At 41.2% G+C, this 22,510-nt stretch overlaps 1 protein-coding gene across 5 annotated transcripts in view; it reads left to right on the top strand.

Annotated features, from left to right (window-relative positions):
• Nucleotides 1–22,510, top strand: part of ARFGEF3 (ARFGEF family member 3) — a 172,855-nt gene that overhangs the window by 124,831 nt on the left and 25,514 nt on the right. For all 5 annotated transcript variants that reach the window (XM_077894383.1, XM_077894390.1, XM_077894397.1 and 2 more), the window contains 7 exons: nt 1,417–1,550; nt 3,844–3,989; nt 5,618–5,797; nt 12,293–12,437; nt 14,153–14,275; nt 18,573–18,676; nt 19,709–19,853. In XM_077894383.1, coding sequence (XP_077750509.1) covers nt 1,417–1,550; nt 3,844–3,989; nt 5,618–5,797; nt 12,293–12,437; nt 14,153–14,275; nt 18,573–18,676; nt 19,709–19,853 — 977 coding nt within the window. The remainder of the gene's footprint in view (nt 1–1,416; nt 1,551–3,843; nt 3,990–5,617; nt 5,798–12,292; nt 12,438–14,152; nt 14,276–18,572; nt 18,677–19,708; nt 19,854–22,510) is intronic.

Genomic DNA, 22,510 nt, shown 5'->3' on the forward strand with positions numbered 1-22,510 from the left:
ATCTCTTTTTTCCTATTTACCCAAAACGGTGGCTGTGAAAGTGTTTTGGCATCTGGAAAGTAGCATACAGTTGTCAGGTGGGGCATAATATTCACTACTGCTCTCTTACTAGGAACAAGAGAACAAATTGTTAATAAGACCCAGAAACTATAGGATACTAAAATTGGGGCAGCCCCGGTGGCGCAGCGGTTTAGCACCGCCTGCAGCCCAGGGCATGATCCTGGAGACTCTGGATCGAGTCCCACGTCAGGCTCTCTGCATGGAGTCTGCTTCTTCCTCTGCCTGTGTCTCTGCCTCTCTCTCTCTCTCTCTCTCTGCATCTCTATGAGTAAATAAAAATAAAATAAAATAAGTTGGAATTACAAAATAGCACGAAAAAAGTCTTTGTTTCAATAATTCGTGAATGCTGAATCCACTAATTCCCATCTTAAGAGCTGTGTGTCTCATATACAAAAGGGACTCCTTATTCAATTTCTGCTGGAGACCCTCTCCCTTGCCCAGCATGTGACAGCCACAGGGCTACTTGCCCTTCTAGTGTGAACTCAGATTTGGAGGGCAGGCAGCAGGATGACCCAAGAGCAGTGGAAGGCTAGCCATATAAACCCACATTTGATGCCAACCTTCTGAATTCCAGTGAGCCTCTGATCCTACTCTTAGCCCTGCTACCTGTGCTCCCCTCTTCCTTCCCAGCTCCTTCTGCTAGAAATCTCTGTGCCCAGCTGAGTTGAAAACAAAAGGAAAGTCCCTTATATTAGGGAATATTTATTCATTTAGTAGATAGTTGCATTCCCACCAAGTCCAGGGCTCTGGATGTATGAGTCAGAGGCAATAAGAAAGCTAGGCCCACCCCCCAGGGGACTTACAGGTTTGGGTGTACTTTCGTTTTGTATCCTCCAAGGCCATGCCAAGCATTAGATTCATCAACTTTAGCCCAGCAAAAGCCTTGATTAATTTAGTGGGGGTTTTTTTGTTTTTGTTTTTGTTTTGTTTGTTTGTTTTGTGTGTGTGTGTGTGTTTTTTTGTTTTTTTGTTTTGTTTTGTTTTGTTTTTTTGCTATAGCTTAATGAAACTAAAGCTAGTTCTAATGATTCCATTCCCAGTTACTCAGTTTCAGGGAGTGATGTTTTGCCAATTTTCAATGTCTCACTAAATATTTTATGAGTACCTAGTATGGCTGAGCTAAGCCATAGGGAAACAAAGATTTTTATTGTTGTTGTTAATGGTCTGTGCCCTTTAGATTAAAATCTCTTAGTTGGAGCAGACTTGTACACAGTAATAATAGGTATAGAAGTATAACATACATTTCTTTACAATGTTTACACATTTTCGTTAATCACATTTAACAAAATTACCGTAATCATTCTACCACAAAGACTTCATGGAATTGCTTCCAAGTAACAAATCTGTTTCTTTCAGGCTCTTTGAAGATGCTACAGATAAGTTGAACCTGATGGCTTTGGGAGGGTTCCTTTACCAGCTGAAGAAAGCATCACAGTCCCAGCTCTTCCATTCTGTTACAGATACAGTGGATTACTCTCTGGCAATGCCAGGTAATTCTTTCCCTGAAGAGACCATACCATGAGATTAGTAGGAAGCAGCCCAGATCTCCGAAAGCAGCTTGAACGCTTGAATCCATGTTACCGTCACACAGGGTCACCCTGGCTAAGGTCTAGTGCAGACTTGTCATCACTTTTCAGGCATGCAGGGGGTGGAAGCAACATTATTCTGTGTGAACAGAAATGCTGCTATGGCCAGCACTGCACCTGTCACCACCGGAGCCATGCTAGGTGTTCTGTGAAGTTTTGTGCTTGAGAGAAAATTATGTGGCTACTCGGGGTACAGATAGCTTCCCTTGAGGGTAGGACCCCTTCTCCATATCACAGGCCACATCTCTTGCTTTATTCAGTTCAGCCGCTTGCAGAAGCGACTCCTGATTCCACAAGGCGCTGGTGGGAGGGACGAGTGGAAGAGGGAGAAGCCTGCTGCTGCTCTTAGAAAAACTGCTGTCGAGGCATCTCCTATTAATGATAGGTCAATGTCACTGTCTTCACTGATGAGGCCAAGTGAAAAGGCAAGGTCCTCTTGAAGGGAGCAGAGTTACACCAAGCTGCCCAGGGGTCCCGAATGGGTGGCAGATTGCTCACAAATGCAACCATCCATCAGCAGCCAAGGTTGTCATGCCAAAACAGCCAGCCCCTGCCCATGGGTTTGGGCAAAGGCACGGGGAGCCATGTGCTAGGGACACATTGTGGTGGCAGGTTGGATTGTACAGCCTCTTGAGGTCCCATCTTTAAGGATCTGAAGTTCTAAGTGTATATATTTGGTCTTTTGATCCTTACTACAGATTCTGATTTGAGAAACACAGTCTTTTTCCTGATAGTTTTTAATAGACTTTAAAACCTTAGCTATATAAAGCCAACCTCCCAGACCCATCGGACTTCCAGAGCATCCCTGAGTCTAGGGGCAATCTTCAAAGTGTTTTGGATTGGAGAAATCAGCAAGCTCTCGGCTTACAAAAAAGCCATGAGCAGGGTCAGGAAGAGGCAGCAGACCTAAGAAGGAGACATTTGCTTTGGAATGAACCAGACGTGAGTTAAAATGCTGCCTTCACTATTTACCAGCTACATTGTCTTAGGCAAGTTAGTTTACCTGTCTGACATTTAATTTTCTAATCTACAAAATGGCAATAACAACATTTGTTAAAGGTTTGCTTTAAAAAATAAACTGTGATTAAAGACGCATAAAGAACCAGCACAGCTTTTGATACGGAGTAAACATTTGGTAAATGTCAGTGATTATTATTACTGTCATTTTGAAGTTTGATATGGCAAGACTAGTTAGAAAGGAGCATTTCTGATTGGAAGAGTGCAATAGGGACAACTGGGTGGCTTAGCGGTTGAAGCATCTGCCTTCGGCTCAGGGCATGATCCTGGAGTCCCGGGATCAAATCTCACAACAGGTTCCCTGCATAGAGCCTGCTTCTCCCTCTGCCTGTGTCTCTGCCTTTCTCTCTGTGTGTCTCTCATGAATAAATAAATAAATAAAACCTTAATAAAAAAAAAAGAAGAAGAAGAAGAAGAAGAAGAAGAGTGCAATAGTGATCAGCATTTGGAAGTAGTGTGAGAGAAGCAGTAGGACATGGGCAAGAAGGTGACAAGGGAGAAGACTAAGGTGACAGGGCAAAGGAGTAGCAAAAGATCACCCTAGGCAAAGACTGCCCTGAAGCAAGACGAAGCAGGTTAACAGGCATTTACTGAGTAGAAAGAGGCCTGACCTGCTTAGCAGGGGCTTCGAAGGTGCCATTAAAGATTAGCAATGTGGACGATGAGTGACAACAGTAACGTTAATGGCTACCAGCAGGGGGCGGTTAGTACTTGCCAAGCCCTTCGATAAGCACTTTGTATCACCACATGTAATCCTTAAAGTAACATTAAGAGGTAAGTCCTGTTATCTCTACTTTTATAAGAAATATGGCTTAGAGAGGGAAATCTCTGGTCCAAGATAACCCAGTTCCTAACTGGTGCAGCCAGGAGCTGAGCCCAGACAGTCTGAACTCCCCACCCATCCCACTTAACCACAATACCACTCTCCCTTATCCACAAGCATTGCTCATGCTTGTCACAGTCGGCACTGGGGATGTGGTGGCCAATAGCAGAGGTGTTGAGTGAACCACTTCATCTCTCTTGAATCCAGGGTCCTCTCCTCTCTTGGTTGGCCCACAGTGACTAATCCCACCACTCAGTATTTTCATCCCCTTTGATTTCATCCTCTCTGTGTACTTGAATAGATCAAACTGTTTCTGTGTTTGGGCTTTATGGCTTTTATGGTCTTGCCTTCTTATAGGAGAAGTTAAGTCCACCCATGACCGCAAAAGCGCCCTCCACCTATTCCGCCTTGGGGATGCCATGCTGAGGATCGTGCGGAGCAAGTCGAGGCCACTGTTCCATGTGATGCGCTGCTGGAGCCTTGTGGCCCCACACCTGGTGGAGGTGAGCTTCGGAAAGCAGGGAGCAAACACTCAGAGAGTTCCTGCAGTAGAGCCAGTACCGGGTTTTCCAGGTGGTGTACAAAGAGTACTGTGACCTGGGAGCAATGATGAGGTTTCCATCACCTGGCTACAGACAGCATTGTTCTCCAGTTGTACATCATGGCATTTGGAAAATCACTCCAAAGGGCAGTACCACCTTGGTGTCATCCTGACCCTTTTTCTTTACAATCACATGACTTGGCTAGGTACCTCGTACAGCCGGCTTTTCATTCTTTATGCTTTAGTTTCAACTGAGGCTGGAGTTTCACTTTTAAACCTAATGATAACAATGTCTTTTGTTCCTGCCAGTTTCTTTTTTCCCATAGCTAAAATATACTCGGGGAAGTACTCAGTAAGTAGGCAAACCAGATGCCCTAGTTTTTCCAACAAAATTAATTATACTAGGACCCCTTTCACTCTTATACAAAGTGGTTAGTATGATAAATTAAATTCTATGAACTAAGCATTTCAATATATGACAACTGGCTACTTCTCAGCCTTGTTTTTCAGTGATAACTATTCTTACTAGTTCTTTAGTGTTAATCTGATGGAGCTACATCATCAAATAAAGTATTTTTTGAAACTTAATTCACTAAACTGAGAACATTCTAGTAAAGAATAAGGGTAGAAAGTAACAACTTGGTCATGGAAAAACAGCAAGGATTGCACTGAAGCAAGTTATCTGTTACACTATAATAACAGTTATCAGTTATCTGTTATTATCAGTTATCTGTTACACTATAATAAACCACCACCTAAATCTGGCAACATAAAAATAACAACCATTTATTTTGCTCATGATTCTATGGGTCAGAAATCTGAGCTAGGTTGAGCCAAGCCTAGCTGAGCTCCACTTGCCTCACCTGTGCACCTGTTGGCCAGATGGTTCATGACAGCCTTGACTAGGAGGGTGGGACACATGGGCCTCTCCTCACAATCTCTCTCCCTTCAGCAGACCAGCCCTGGCTCATTCACATGGCATTCTCAGGATCCCCAAGGAAAAGCAAGATGGCAAACCCCAAATCAGAACCACTTTTCAGTTCTCTACTGATACAATATTTGGTATTGTTCCATTTTCCAAAGCAGGTCACACATCCAAGCTCAGGGTCGGTGTGAGAAAGGCTCCTCAAGGGCATGCATACAAAGCTGTGAGCCAATTAGAGCATTGTTGGGGCAATAAGCCCATGTCCTTGAGGGACAGAAGACCTGTCTGATCTTCATATTTGGAACGTAATGAGGCCATAGGCAGTTCCCAGACTAGTAGATTCTGGTATCTTTATAGTCCGTGTGTTCTATACCACCCAAGAAAACTGTCATGTTACAAGTGGGGGAGGGGAGAAGAGAAATTACAGAAACTCTTATTTTTTTGGGAAATTGAGTGTGATCTTCAGTTAAATTATTAAAAATTCAATTTTAGTGTGCTCTGTATCTATACTTATTCCTTGGATTTTTATTTATTTATTTATTTTTTTACTTGAACAGAATTGCTGTTTCTACCTCCCCACAACGAGGTGGTTTAGGAACTTAAGAAACCATTTTCTTACTTGTGTAGAGTCCTGATAGTATTCTTCTGTCCCCCAAATTTTGTAGGCTGCCTGCCATAAGGAAAGGCATGTGTCTCAGAAGGCCGTTTCCTTCATCCATGATATACTGACAGAGGTTCTCACTGACTGGAATGAGCCGCCTCATTTTCACTTTAATGAAGCACTTTTCCGACCTTTTGAGCGTATCATGCAGCTGGAGTTGTGCGATGAGGATGTCCAAGACCAGGTCAGTGTATCGTGGAAGTCAGCATCACCAACATCACAGCCAGCCCTGACTAAGCACCCTGGCAGGCACTGCTCTGTGGCCTTTGCATATGTCATCTGTCCAGAAATCCTCTGTGGAATCTGTAACAGAGGAGTTAAGCTATTTGGCTAATGATACATAGTTAATGATCAGTGGAACTGAGTTTCGAACCTAGGCAGTATAGCTATACCAGTCTATACTTTTATGTACGTAGCCTACACTCTTAATCACTACAGTACCCTCTGCTGGGAGACAGGTATTAAAAAAAGTAACTGGACACTACATATCCAGCATGATGTTGCGCTAGGACCACAGAAGATACTCTTTGTCTGAAATCTACCCAAAATGTGAATAAAAGGTTAAAAAAAATCCTTTTAGATCCATTGACCCTTTCTGGCAAGAAAGGCAAGAATACCAAGATGTCCACAACTAAGTGACAATGGGAAGCCAGTGTGCTACGTAGAGCTCTAAGACTGCTTTTTCCGTGAGGGAATTTGCCATCAGGTGAAGCATGAGTTCTGGTTCTCACATTTTTGAGGCCATAGGAATAGAAGATAAATCTCAGTGCAAACCTTATAAGACTGGTGTTCACTCAGGCCAAAATTGAATTAGAAATGAATCCACATACCACCTTCCCAGGGATACTAGCAGCCTCTCTCTAACATTGGCTCTTGGTAGAGATTTAAAAAACCAAAAACACACACAATAAAACCCAAAAACTCTGCAGCATTTAAAATTACAAGGTAGCCCTTCTAGCAGGTCAGCATATGAAATTACACCACCATGGTGCTCTGAGAAGCTTTATATGGGCATGGCACAAAAGCAACAGAAATTCCCCCAGAGGAATTCATTTCAACTTGGGCCATAAAAGAATCCCACTACTAAAGTTCCAAGATATGTGAGTTCACAGTATTTACAAAATATTGTAAAGCATACGGGAAAACAAGGCAATAGAGGGAGCTGGCTGAAACAACAGATGTCACAGTGAGGACTGAAAAGAATTGAAATACTGGTATCCTTCCTGCAAAATATTAAACAAGAATGTCTATTAAGTTCAATGAAACAAAGGAAAGCAATGAAAATATATGAGTTAATACCTAAGATTAAGTTGGAGAATTTCAATGATAGTGAACTAAGTAGTTCAGATCAACTTCCCACGGAGAATAACCAGGAAAAGCTGGATAAAAACAATTTTTTTTTTTAAATCACTGGAAGGTACTGAAATACAACAAGGTGGTGAGTAACTATGAGGCCAATATCTAGAAGAAAAAGAATACCCAAAGTCAGTGTCTGGTATTTGAGACTTCTTTTCCTGAAAATGGAATCTGCTAATTTCAGAAAAAGAAGTTGGAAGATTGAGAAACTAATCAACTTTGGAGGCCGGGGTCTGCCAAGTCTGATAACTTCCTGACATCTTGGGACAGAACCATGAAGAGAAAGGGATATATTAGGAGGAAGAGTGAAACTTAAATAGACTAGTTATAACAGGAAATAATCCCCAACTTCAAATAATCCCAATCCCTGACATGAGATTAGAAGATTTTGGGGTTCTAGTGCCTGCCATAGCACAAAATGCCTCTCTGACAGAAGATGACATCATCCCAAGGCTTCAAATTATTCTTGATTTGCATGTGCAGTGTCTACATTCAATCAAAAATAATCAGACTCATTAGGAAAATAACATGTCACTGACAACAAAAAGAAAAACAAACAATGAAAATAGACACACACACAAACATATATATGCTCATGCTCAGTCAGGGATCCAGAGTTATAAGAGACATACTTTAAAATAACTGTTTTTAAATTAAATTAACTGAAAAATAATAATAATAAATAAATAAATTAATTAATTAATTTAATTAACTTTTACAATTACGTTCAGAAAGATTTAGAACAGGAGGGATTTGGGATGCCTAGGTGGCTCAGGGGTTGAGTGTGTGCCTTCGGCTCAGGGCATGATCTCAGGATATGTGATCAAGTCCCACATTGGGCTCCTTGCAGGGAGCCTGCTTCTCCCTCTGCCTGTGTCTCTGCCTCTGTGTGTGTGTGTGTGTGTGTGTGTGTGTGTGTCTTTCATGAATAAATAAATAAGATATTTAAAATAAATTTTAGAAAAAAGAAAGAATAGGAGGGATTTGGGCTATGATGGCATGAAAAAGTTCATGAAGCTTCTTCACAAAAGTCAAGTATAAAACATTTTGATGGAATTGTCAAAAGCAACAATTTTAGGTTTGTGGAAATTGACCAAGGACAGACAACAAATACAGTAGGATTTCCATTTGGAAATACTTCTTTCTAGAACCTTGGTTAAGAACGGTGGAAGTCTGTGACTTCTTGCCAAAGACTCCCCATCACCTCTACTGTCAAGCTATTGCCAAGAATAGTAGTTTGACCAGTGTGGAGCTAACGTAGAAAATCAGCAGCTTTTCTACTATAAGGGACAGACTTGGTTTAAAGAAGAGGAAGAACGGCCATTGGTTTGGCCATGAAAAGCAGCAAAATCATTGGAAGTGAACAGGGGAAGCCTGCAACTTTGCTAGCCTAAGGTTGCCATGAACCAATAAGAAATGCAACATGAGTCTCTGGAAACCAGAGATTTACAGGAAGACTAGATAAGTTCCTTCACACATCTGTGGCTGGCTGAAACATGGGCATACACAGGACAGACCATACCAGTTCCACCAGAAAGTGAAAAAGAAGGGAGACTTGAGAACTGGCTAAACTTAGAATATTTTCCCCAACCTACACACATGGATTGGTTGAAGAGGATGGAAGCCTTAAGGGCTCAAGTTGTCGAACACAATTTCTCCCCACATCATCAGCTGACCACTAAACTATGCAGACCTGGGAATGCATATTAAATAATAAATCTAAGACCTAAAAACAAAAAACTGATCCAAAGACACTGGCTCCTACACATGGGTAGAGACAGATTGCACAATAGAAATCCAACCCCTTATTAAAAAAAAAAACAAACTCAAAAACTAATCAGAATTCAGCATTGCCACAGTGTATTATATAAAAATGTCAACTTTTTAGGAAAGGAAGGAAGAAAGAGAGGGAGGGAGGGAGGAAGGAAGGAAGGAGCAAGCAAGCGAGCAAAGAGGCAAGAAAGAATGACACATATTGGGAAGGGAGGCAAAAAATAAAAAGTGGCTTAGAATGAGCCCGGATGTTGGAGTTGAAAGACAGGCTTTAGAGCAGCTATTATAAATATGTATAAATATGTTCAAAGAATAAAAGGAAAATATGATGACAATGACTCAAAAGCCTAATTAGAGAAATGGAACTATGAAAAAATGCAAATTCTGGAGTTGAAAAGGGCAATAACTGAAATAAAAAATCTACGAGATGGTCTTCCCAGCAAGATTTGCGATGGCAGAAGAAGAATCCATGAACTTGAAGGTAGATTAATAGAAATAGTCCATTCTAAAAATTGGAGAAGATTGACCAGAGACACAAGGCCTTGGAGACTTGTGGGAAAATGTGAAGCTTACATGTAATGGAGGTTGAGACAAAGATGAGAACCCACAAAGGGTCAGAAAACATATTTAGAAAAATAATGGAACTCCAATTAACATCAACACAAAGATATCCACAGGAGATACATTATAGTCAACTGCTCAGAGACAAAACCTTGAAAGCAGAGAGAGAGAGACACTTCATTACTACAATAGAATAGGATTAATTGCTACTTTTCCAGAGAGAATGAAGGCCAGAAGACAATGCAATGACATATTGAAAGTGCTGAAATTAAAAAAAAAAAAAGTGGTCAGTGAATAATTTAGAGTAATTACCTTTCAAAATGAAGGTGAAGTAAAAGCATTCTCAGATCATCAAAAATCAATAGAATTTCTTGCCAACAGACCTATCCTATAAGAAGTCCTGAAGGAGGGATCCCTGGGTGGCGCAGCAGTTTGGCACCTGCCTTTCGCCCAGGGCGCGATCCTGGAGACCCGGGATCAAATCCCACGTCGGGCTCCCGGTGCATGGAGCCTGCTTCTCCCTCTGCCTGTGTCTCTGCTTCTCTCTCTCTCTGTGACTATCATAAATAAATAAAAATTTAAAAAAAATAAATTAATTAAAAAAAAAAAAAGAAGTCCTGAAGGAATTCCTTCAGTCCAAAGGGTGATAACACAAGAAAGTAACTTAATTTCACAAGAAGAAATGGTGTTTATGTGGGTAAATATAAAAAGATTGTATTTTTTTCCTTTTTATTTTAAAAACAATGTTTAAAGCACTAACTCTAACACTGTATTTTTGGATTTGTTAAATGTAAAGATATAAATAACCATAGCAGAAAGAAGGGGGAGAAAATGAAACTATTTAGAAGCAAACTTATTCTATTTTGCCAGAATTAAGTCATTATTAACTTGAATATTGTGATAAATTGAAGATGTGTATTATAATCCCTAGGGCAACAGCCACAAGAATAACACAAAAAATAAATTAAAAATGGACAAAGGAATTAAAATGATACACTAAAAATGTGTTTAATGCAAAAGATGCAGTAAGAGAGGAACAGAGGAACAAAAACCACATTATATATAGAAAACAAATAGTAAAATGATGGATGTAAATAAGACCACATCAATAGTACTAAATATGTATTGGTGAAATATGTTCCCCATTTTTAGTCATTAAGGAAATGCAAATCAAAACCACAATGAGAAATCACTTTAAACCAACTAGGATGACTTCAATAAAAGATAATAAGTTTTGATGAAGATGTGGAGAAGTTGGAATTCCCATATGCTACTATCAGGATAGTTAAATGCGCCACCATGGAAAACAGTGTGTCAGTGCCTCCAAAGGTACTTACCCAAGAAAAATGAAAACATATATACATACAAATCTATACACAAACATTCAGAGCAGTATTATTATTCATAAGAGCCAGAACATTGGAAAAACCTCAATTCCATCTGCTGATAAACAGATAAATGTGGTATTTCCACATAATAAAATATTATTCAGCAATAAAAAATTAGCTCTGATTTGTGCTACAATGTGAATGAACCTCAGAACATTACACCAAATGAAAAAAGCCAGCCACAAAAGACCACACTTTATAGGATTTCATGTATGTAAAACACCTATAATAAGCAAATCCATAGAGAGAAACAGTAAGTTAGTGATTGCCTAGGGCAGAGAGTAGGGTTCTGTGGAGGGAATGACTGCTAGCACATACTGGCTTTGGGGGCACAGGTGGGTCATGAAAACGTTCTAAAATTAGTGATGGTTGCACAGCTCTCTGAATATGCTAAAAAACAACAAATTGGGCCGTGTAAATGGTAAATCTTATCGTATGGGATTTATATCTCAATAAAGATGTTAAAAAACATGAATTGACTCAACTATCAGAAAACAGATTGTAAGGGTGTAAGTTTACAAGAGACAAGTTTTAGATTAAAAGGCACAAGTAGATTGAAAGTAAAATAAGTGAAAATGATAGGCCAAACAAACAGGAACCATGAAATTGCTGGGGTGGCCATATTAACATCAGGCAAAATGGACCGCAAGATGGTAAATATTACTAGAAACAATCCTTCGGCCCTTGAGTTAGGCAAAGATTTCTTAAGAGTGACACCAACATGATCCATAAAAAGAGAAATTGATAAATTAGGTTTCATCAAAATTAAAAACTTGTACTTCAAGATGGGATGCCTGGGTGGCTCAGTGGTTAAGTGTCTGCATTCGGCTCCGGTCGTGATCCAGGGGACCCAGGATGGAGTCTTGCATTGGGCTCCCCACGGGGAGCCTGCTTCTCCTTCTCCCTATGTCTCTGCCTCTGTGTGTGTGTGTGTGTGTCTCTTCTGAATAAATAAAATCTTAAGAAAAATTAAAATTTGTTTTTTAAGAGACACCATTAAAAAAATAAAAAGACAAAGATAAAGCTGTAAAAAAAATTTTGTAAATCCTGTATCTGAGGATAGACTTGAATCTAGAATATGTAAAGAACTCTAACAACTTATTAATAAAAAGACAATAATGAGGGATGCCTGGGTGGCACAGTCAGTTAAGCATCTGACTCTCGGTTTCTGCTTGAGTCATGATTTCAGGGTCATAAGCTTGAGCTCCATGTTGGGCTCTGCACTCAGTGTGGAGTCTGCTTGAGATTTTCTCCGTCTCTTTCTCTACTGCACCCCACCTACACTCACTCTCCCCCCCCCAAAATAAACCTTTCCTTTAAAAAAATGACAATAAATGAAAAGACAAAAAAGAAAAAAGCAAAACATTTGCAGATGACTCATAAGCACGTGAAAAGTTGCTTAACGACATGAATCAGTAGCAAAATGCAGATTAATGCGATATGGCTGCTTATTTTTGAGTGAGTTTGACTGAATTCTGGCTTCTCTTTTTCACTGAAATTAACCCAAAAATAGGAAGCAGAGAAGTAGATCCTCCTCCCAGAAACTTTTCTGCTGCTTTTAAGGAAAAGGTTTTACGTGCCACCTCCTTTGTTTCTGCCAGGTTGTCACATCCATTGGTGAGCTAGTCGAAGTGTGTTCCACCCAAATCCAGTCGGGATGGAGGCCCTTGTTCAGTGCCCTGGAAACTGTGCACAGTGGGAATAAGTCTGAGGTGAAGGAGTATCTGGTTGGTGATTACTCCATGGGTAAGAACATGTGTTGATTTCATGTCCTGAAACTTTACCAAATGCATCTATTAGTTATGAACTTTTGGGCGGTGTCTTTAGGATTTTCTAAATAAAGTAGATCATGGAATCTACAAACAGGTAATATTCCTCCTTCCTTTCTGATTTGGATGTGTGTTTTTTCCTGTCTAGTTGCACTGGGTAGTATTTCCAGTACTATGTTGGGTAAGGGTGGTGAGAAGGAAGAATGTAGATGATTTTTGTTACAAAGTATGAATTCTTGGGACACCTAGTGGCTCAGTGGTTGAGCATCTGCCTTTGCTCAGGGCGTGATCCTGGAGTCCCGTGATCGAGTCCCACATCAGGCCTGTGAGGAGCCTGCGTCTCCCTCTGCCTGTGTCTCTGCCTCTCTCTCTCTCTCTCTCTCTCTCTCTCTCTCTCTCTCATATGAATAAATAAATAAAATCTTTAAAAAAAAGTATGAATTCTTGATGCCAATTTTCATGCTACCAAAAGAAACTGAACAATAGAGAAGGCTAACATTCAGCCATGTCTCCTTGGTAGGAAATAATCTGGTGTAGCAGGGACACGCATTCCAAGTTCTGCCCACGCGCCAAGATCCCTGAGCCTCATCAGGCCCTGCTCTTACTGACAGATTAAACAAAATGCTGTCACTTCTGTTGTTATAGTTATACAGATGTGTGTTGAGTTTGCTCCTAAAGTGAAAAAGAAAAACATTATTTGCTTGCTAGTAAGAAGCAGAAAAGCATCACAAACACAATAGAATCCCAGTTAGGCAAATTGGGTTTGGCTGGAAATGAATTGGGGTCCATAAAGCATGCCCAGAGACCCACCAGAGGGATTCACAGCACTCAGCATAGAGGTATGCTAGGTGGCATTGCATGAGTCAGATTTATTACATGGCTCACCGCTAAGATTTATCATGGCAGCATACTGAGGACAAGCCAGATTGTAAGGGCAGAAGAAATCCCCGTACGGGCTTCCATGTGCTCTCAGCCTCCCCCAAGGGTCCCCCAGAGCATACTCTGCTCCACTGGTGAAAATGTAGCAACATGAATATGATGTTTCTCTCCAGCAAAGCCCATTGGAGATGCAGCTAGGAGCTGGCCACATAGATTCCCTCTGCCTAGCACCTACCAAAATCCTAGACTCCCCAAAGGAAAGTGCTCAGGATAAACCAAGTTGTTTGCATAGTCTAGGCACAGTGAACCACCTTACCAGTCAGCTGTTGCCTGGGACTATCCTGAGAGCCAGGTTCCCAGAAGCCAGCCAAGGGCTGAACTTGTGCAGGCCTTTGTGAGGATAACAATCTTGAGCCTGTTAACTCTCTTCTGCTCAGTTATAAATCAATTAGTATATGCCATGAGGGCTTATCTAAACCTTTCCTTGCCTATAATTATATGTGCAGAATCCCAGGGGATTCTGTGTGTTTCACTACCTCCTAGATCCACCTGTTGCCCCAGCCTTGCTTTCAGCTAGCTTTGCCCTTAAAGCTCTACCCAGCTCTCTTCCTATTTTTAGCCTTCCTGCACCTCCCCCTGCAGGCAAAGCTGAGAAGGACAGCAGTGGAGCCTGGCCACATGTCCCATCAAAAGGCCAGGGATTTCCTCCAGGAGCAGGTCTTTTCCAAGACTCCAGGGAAGGTGCTGGGAATATGGGTGACCTGAAGGGCTGAGACTTATTTTTCTTCAAATTCTACAACCTTCCTCCCTTAGGAAAAGGCCAGGCTCCAGTGTTTGATGTATTTGAAGCGTTTCTCAATACCGACAACATTCAGGTCTTTGCTAATGCAGCCACAAGCTACATCATGTGCCTTATGAAGTTTGTCAAAGGACTGGGTAAGTGGAGTCTTCTTTTCCTGCCTTGTGACAGCTGGGGGCCCTTTCCTGGATGACTCTGCATGGAAAGCTCTGGAGGCAGTCCCACTGGCTGCCTGGAGCAAGCAAGTAAGCAGCCTGGGCTTTCAACAGATGGTGGCGTGTTGTATATTCAGAAGCAGAAAGCCTACTGTAAAAGCAGCTTGGATTCTGTCCAGGGTTGCTATTTTTCATCGTGTTCCTGGAATACTCTTGTAGCATGTTTTCAATCTGTATGTTACTTTACTCTAACAAGATTCTTTTTGAATCTTCAAACGTTCAGTGTTATATTCTATAATTGCCCTTATGCAGGAACCACTGTCCTCAATGTCACATAATTAGCAGCATGACCTTGAGTTTCCAGCTTCCCCTAAACAAAAATTAAGGATGCCTCCCCCTGGGCCTTATTTATCATAACATTTCTTTGGAGTGTGAGAGTCCCCCTTCTTTGAGAGTCCTCTGAAGTGTTTCAGAGACTACCAAGCTGATTTAACGCTTCATTCAGCAATGCTTAAACAAAGTAGAGTCTTGCTCTGCAACATGACCTGCTGCAGCAGATTTTTATATAGCACAAGTTTATCTGGGGTGAAACGGAAGGCAGCACAGTTAGTCAAACCAATAATTTTAGAAGGAACGTAAGTAAGTCTTAAAGTTTGGAACTTCACCGTGGGGTGCTCTTATATCTGGAGGTTATCGACAGTTCATTTGCAAAGAAAACTGGACACAAAGAAACTAGGTGACTTCATTCAGATTCCCCCTTTTGCAGGGAGCAGAAGCAAAATGCAAGTTTTAGGATAGAGGCAACAAGGCTGATCTGTAGACCACTGTTGTTATATTCTATTATTTATTATATGTGCCTCATTCTATTGTTGAATCTGCCCCAGGAAATGGAGGACTGAGCAGAAGGGCAACCATGACAGCCACTTGCTTATCGATTTTACACTATGGGCTTCAGAGGAAGATTTCTTGTGAACAACAGCATAAAATTTTTTTTAACTATGTTAATTAAATAGAAACCAAGTAACTTAGTGTCTTAATTGTAAGATACATAATCTTAGTAGTAGGAAATTCAGTTATTGCATGGGAAGAACTCACTCCTGTGTGTCTCCTTTGTTCTCCTGTGACCACCACATTCAAAATGCTCCAATGCTAGATGTGGAGGGTGGAGGGTTCTCACACCATCCAGTATTGTGCAATACCAGTGGGGTGTCCTATAATTCAGTCCAATTCTGACACTACCCAGAGTTAGCCCAGACTCCACAGGGTAGGGGCTCAGTCCCAAAAGACTACCCCCTACATCACATGCCAAGCAAAAGTAGGTCCCCATTTACCCACAGCTCTGACATGGCTACAAATAGGAGGTTCCATGACCTTCTCCCCTTGGATTTGGTTAATTGTTGGAACAACTCACAGAACTCAGGGGAACATGATTAGCAATTTATTATATAATGAAGGATATAATAAAGGACACAGATGAATAGCCAGAGAAAGAGCTACATAGGGCAAGGTCCATAAAGGTCCCAAACACAGGAGCTTTCGTCCCCATGGAGTTGGGGTGTCCCACCCTACCAGCATATAAATGTGTTCACCAACCCAGATCTCCAAACCCCATACTTCTGGAACTTTTATGGAGACTTTATCATGTAGGCATGATAGACCTCTAAGTCTATGTCCAGTCCCTCTCCCCTAGGAAGGGGAAAGGAGCTGAAAATTTCAAGCTTCTAGTCATGGCTTGGTCTTTCAGGTGACCAGTCGTCCACTTCTAGGAGCCCACCGGATATTGCCTCAGTTAGAACAACAGACCCTCCTATCATGCAGGAAATTCCAAGCATTTAGGAGCGGCGTGTCAGGAATTGGAGTCAGAAACCAAATATTAGGGCAAAAAAAAGGGGGGGCCTCTAATCCTCATCACTTGGGAAATTACAAGGATTTTAGGAGCTCTGTGCCAGGAACTGGGAGCAGAGGCCAATATGTATATTTGCTATTATGTCACAGTCTTATATTTCATTTAAGAACCATTATTGGTATTCTGTTATTCAGTGAAGAGTTGAGTGCCTGCCATGTGTGCACAGCAGCCTTCATATGTACTATGAAGGTGTAAAGAGGAATAAAACATGCTTCCTGCCTGTGAGAGGCTCACAGCCTCTTCTAGGAAACACATATAAATCAATCATTACAATTAAGTAAGATGAATACTTTCATGGAAGCTAGTAAAAAAGAAAAAATACATGTAAGCTGAAATAAACAAGTAGCTGAGATAGATGTTTGGTAGTGGGGTCCAGTGCAGGCTTTAAAGGGTAAGGGACATTTGAACTTTGTGGTGAACTAGGTTTCCTTTCCTAAAATCAAGGTACATTGGAGGTACCCACATAAAGGGATAGTGAATGATGAGTTGGGAAGAAAGGAAGTTGTGAAGGGCTCCATATGCCACATCAAGGAATCCAGAACGTGTGGGGAAGGTTTCTAGGTAAAGAGTGGTACGATCACACAGTGTTAGAAACTGAACTCTGGAAGGCATATGTCCCCTTACATGGGGACAAGAGGCTGCAGGCAGAGAGGCAGTAGAGAAGATGAGGTTGGCTCCAGTGCATGGTAGAGGTGGGATCTGTGGGGCTTGGCCCTGCTAGAATGGGGGCTTGGGGAGGAGGCATTGAGGAAGGCTCCCTGCTTCCCTGACAAGGACTAGTGTTACCCAGAAATAGGATGTTAAAAAGGAGAGCAGGTTAAGTAGGTGTGGAGGAGAGGAAAAAGTAACGAATTCCATCTTTGGACATTTGGACACGTTGAGTTTCTGTAAAACCCTATTCAAGTGGAGATGTCTAGCAGCATGTTAACAAATTTGAGATTTTATCTTAGGGAAGGACTTAAAGGCAGCAGATAGAGATGCAGAATAATCTATGTACACATGGAGAAAAATTTTTTTTTCTGTGAATCATAACGTGGCCTTACTTGTAAGGGGCATGGGAACCTTGAGCCCCCAGTAGCCACCCTGGCTAGGTACTGCCCCAGACTCCAGGGGGGCGCAATTTGCATAGACTTTGATGTGTAACACACCAACCTTGGTTAAAAAAAAAAAAAAAAACGGGCTGCTCACTTTGATCAACAGGCTAAGAAATGAAATTATTTTTAATTGCCATCTGGTTATTTCAACATGAGTTTGACCCAGTCTGTGTTTTTATATTGTAAAGCATGTTAATCCAGACCCGGGGCTGGCAAGCAATGGCCTGCAGGCCAGATCCAACCCATCGATGGTTTTTATAAATAAAGTTTACTGAAACACAGCCATGGTCATTTGTCTACTACTATTTTCGTGCTACAATGGTAGATTTGAGAAGCGGTAACAAAAACAGGATGACCTGCAAAGCTTAAAGTATTTACTGTCTGGCCCTGTACACAAAAAGTTTGCCGATCCCTGATCTAGAATACAAATATTTATCTTTTCTTTTTTAAGGAAACATGCTGCTTTGTCTGAATTTTAACTAATGCCTAGTAATTAGATCTGTCTGCCCACAGGAAAGGGTGCCTAGTGGCTACGATTGTAGACAATTAGAAATAATTTCAGTACTGTGGAATGATCTTATTAAAAGTACGAGAATAGATTTCATCCCATGGGAAGAAAAATGGTAATCCTCAACTACTATTTACCTATAGAAAAATCTAGATGCCCTCCACAGATCTGCAAAATCTCTAGATATGTACCAAAAAAAAAAAAAAATCATTTCAGTTCAATTCGATAGTCTCTATCCCTGAGCCCCAGATGTCTAGACTCTTCCCAGAGGACTTTATCACCACTCTATAGTGCTGAGCCCAGGCAGCAGAGGGGTCTTTTTGCAAACAGAGAGAGGCCAAGTTCTTCCCTCCAGCGCAGACGTGGCTGGGCACCAGGAGTGTCCTTTATCATCAAGCTCAGAGTCGCACCATCCACAGCAGGGACGGTGAGGGGAACTACCGCGGGCCCAGGCACAGAGGGACCCCGTGCAGCCACTGAAGGAACTGTGGTCCAGTACCAGAAAAGAGGAGTTCACTGTTTAGTGAAAAGAAGAGTTACCAAAATGGAATAATCCAACAAACTAAGATGCTCGATTCAATCCCAACTGTATTTAACACATATACATGTGGAGGGAGAAAAAATGACTGGAAGGATTCTCCTCAGGGTCCCAAGTTTGGGGTAATTTTGTCTTTTATTTTAGTAGACATTTAATGAACGAGTGCTGTGGGAGCTACTAGGTCTTCTGCTGAAGGGGGAATGCCAGAGTAATTGTGTCTGTCTGTCCTCCAGGGGAGGTGGACTGCAAGGAAATAGGAGACTGTGTCCCGGGACCCGGAGCCACGTCCCCAGACCTGTGCCTCCCCGCCCTGGATTACCTCAGGCGCTGCTCGCAGGTAGGGGACCATGCTCGTGCACCCACACTGGGCTCCAGGCCCTGTGACCGGCCTGGGACCTGATGCTTGCAAACCAGGCATGGATGTCTCTTGCTGAAGCCCAAGAGAAACATTTTTGGCTGACTCTGAGGAGAGCAGAGGCTGAGATCTGGAGTAGGAATTTTTGTCCTCACTCCATGAAGGAAAGAATGAGAAGAACGAAAATATGCTAGAACACACAATTGAACTGAAACCTCTGAAACTTCTCCTTTATACTCAAGACACAGGAACGGTCCTAATCTCTATGTTTGCATCAGGCTGTAGGGAGAGAGGTCATGGGAAGTCTTCATGATAGGATGTGGTGGTGGTGCCACCACTGAAGAGGGACAAAAACAAAAAAGGGACATGTTCAGTAAAGATCTAGTGAGGAAATCCCATGAAACCTCATTTATCAAAGGAACAGCGACTTTTGTTGTGGTCAATCCAGTCATTGCTGTTAGCCCAAGAGGATGCTCCCTCCAGCAACCAGAAAGCCCCTTCTGCCCCCAGGCTTCAGTGACACCCTTTATAGTTGTTCTCCTATCTTCACAGGTGGTGTCCCCAGACCTTTTCCTGTCTGCGGAACTCCTCCCTCCGTGACAGCAAGTGATGGTGTGAACCCCAGGGCTTTAGAAAGGATACCTAGCCCCAGCTTCTTCCCCCATCAGCCCTCAAAAGACACCACATGACAGGACTTCAGCTACCTTTCCACCCTCAGATCCTTCCCTCTCACTGTATGCTCCAGCCACACCGACTTTCCACCCCTCAGATACAGGGCACCTCACTGCTCAGGGCAGTTGCTGTTCCCTCTCCAGGGAATATCCGCCCTGCATCTCCCTCTCATGAGCTACTGTAAGAATCCAAATCACAAACAACCTCAAAACTTTCATACATTGGAAGCTTTTCTGGTTTTCCCTAACACCAGTATTGCTGGTATACTATGTTATTTTTCTTTAACACCCATAGTACAGCTTTTTCTAATACATAGTTGCAATTTGGTTTTTCATTATTTAGTTACTGGCCAAAATCTACAAAATGCCCTTGAAGCCAATATTCCTTAGTGGGCGACTGGCTAGCTTGCCTCGAAGACTTCAGGAACAGTCGGCCAGCAGTGAGGATGGAATTGAGTCGGTCCTATCTGATTTTGATGATGACACTGGTGAGTTAATTGATTGGACTGAACTCTAGGTTATTTGTTATGTTTATATTCCCAGAAGCTTAAACCATGAGTTCAGTAGCTTAGAGACATAAGAATGATCATCCATTTATGTTACTATTGTTTTTAATTCTAATAGAACAAGTCTACATAAAGTTTCCATGGACTATTTAAAAACATCATTTGATGTCTTGTCTCCAAACCCATCCTTTTATAGATGGATGCCTCTATCCAAGCTCAGTACAGATCTGCAGATTCCACTAAATATAGTTTCTAACTCTGAATTCTCTATAATTTAGCAAATTGGAACGCGGTTGCATTGCTACGTAAATTGACTGGTAATTGTCTTTAATACCTTCTAGGAAACACAATCATTATATAATTACTTCCTGTAGGACTATTTGGTTAGAGACTGGGGAAATTAAGCCACTACTGAAGAGAGAATCTATTTGTGCCTGGTGGAACTGAAGCCTCATTAAAAGAATAATTTTAAAGAATGTGTTTCAAATTAGTTCCCATGTAATTTTCTGTGGATCGGAGTTCTCTAGTAACTTTGGGAAATTTTCAGATGGATTAACTCATGCTCACGCTTGTCTTCTGATTCAGTCAACCCTGCCCTGTTCTAAATCTAGAAGTGGAAATTATATCCTTAAAGAGAACTAACAGGACTAACAGGCATAGGTTGATTCAAACTCTTGCAAAAGGAGTTTTGGGGAGAGGTTTTTTAAATTTTGCTTTTTTTAATTATTAATTTTTGTTTTTCTGTTATAAATTCACTTATGAGAATAGCGAGAGGATTTACATTTTTCCACAGGGATTATAAATGGTAAAACCTCATTAGTTGAGAGTAGTTTTAAGGGAGAACTGTAGGAAGGAATAGCAAATGTAGAGAACAATTAAAATGGAAATTGGCTAGAGGTTGTCTAATAGAGGTTTCATTTAATGACTAGTTAGGAATAATTTTTACTTAGCTTCTTAAACCTCCAACCCAGACAATTATAAACAGAGGCTAATGTTGCTTATCTATAATACAGTCTTTAAACAGTTATAAATTGTCTGTGTATGTAGCAATCAGCAATTCTCTTTCCATATGTGCAAATCATTAATCCATTGTTTTTTTTCTAGGCAGCCCATCTTATAGATAAAATTCAGCTAAGACCTATCTAAAGTTTTCCACATTATCAACTCATTGATATCTTTAAAGTTATTATGATATACAAAATATAGCTAGCTCAGAAAAAAGAATTAAAAGCAAAGGCTTCAACTTAGTATTGAAAATTTATATGCTCTTACATGTTATTCCTCTGGTTTCCAAAGGCAAATAATGTCCTTTTTTTTTTACCCCCATGGAAATTTCAGACATGTTTAAACTAGACAGAATGGTATAATGAGACTCCATGTACCCATCACCCAGCTTCAACTATTAACTTATAGCCAGTCTATTATGTATACACACACACACAACCCCTCACTCTGTCTCCCCCTTCTCTCACTTCATCTATTTTAAATTAAATCCCAGACATTATAGCATTTCATCTGTAAATGTTTCAGCTTGTGTTTTTTAAATATAACAAACATAACCACAATTCCATTATCATACCTAAGAATTAACAATAATTATTTAATATTAAATATTATTTTTTTAAGATTTTATTTATTCATGAGATACAGAGAGAGAGAGAGAGAGAGAGAGAGAGGCAGAGACATAGGCAGAGGGAGAAGCAGGCTCCACGCAGGATGCCCCATGTGGGACTCGATCCCGGGCCTCCAGGATCACGTCCTAGGCTAAAGGCAGGCGGTAAACTGCTGAGCCACCCAGGCTGCCCTCCTTAAATGTTAACATTTCCCATTTTCTTATGTCAGTGAATTTTCAGCATTCACATAAGACCTGTACTGTGTGTTTTGCTGATAGGTCTCTGAAGTCCTTCTCAATCCCTAGAGTTTCCTCTTCAACTCTCTTTCACTCTTTTGTACTTCATTTGTTGAAGTGAGACCCCATAGAGTTTTCCATATGGACTTTATTGGTTACACCCCCCCCCACCCCGAGTGGTGCATAGCATGTGATTCTGTCTTCTGCATTTCCGATAAATTAGCTTGTTGCCACCTGCTTATACTTTGAGGCTCATGAGCCTCTGTCACCTAGTTTTATTATATTTGTGGTTCATGGGTTTGCTTTAGCTTTCTATGAATGGGAATGTCCAAAATGTAGAAGTAGTTTTTTTTTTATAATGGGAATATGATAAAGCTGCCATCTTTTGGCAGTTATCTTTCATAGGAAACTGAGAAGTATTAAAATGTAGGGTGGGTTATTTTTTAATTTTCTATTCTAGGCCCTTTTAGATGAAGCGAAAGAAATTGAGTCCTTTCTCTGTCAGTTATCTGGCAGGTTCGTATATTTCCAAAGGCAGTGGTCAGCAGGAATGTTGGCTCAGATAGTGCTTCTGTAAATGGCAAAACTAAAATTGTTTGGATCTAATAAAAAAAAAATCTCATGCTTTTTCCCTTGCCTTGTAATGAGCAGCACTAAAAGTTAGTATCTTGTTTTAAAAATGAAACTCTGAAGGGGAGAAGGAAGAGAGGTATATACTGAGAGGTGTGCTGCTTTGGGTGTATGATTCTGTTGATGTTGTGAATCTCATTCCCCATCTGTGAGTGGTACA

This window comes from Canis aureus, chromosome 1 (genome assembly GCF_053574225.1).
Source record: "Canis aureus isolate CA01 chromosome 1, VMU_Caureus_v.1.0, whole genome shotgun sequence".
In the NCBI taxonomy this organism is placed as follows: Eukaryota; Metazoa; Chordata; class Mammalia; order Carnivora; family Canidae; genus Canis; species Canis aureus.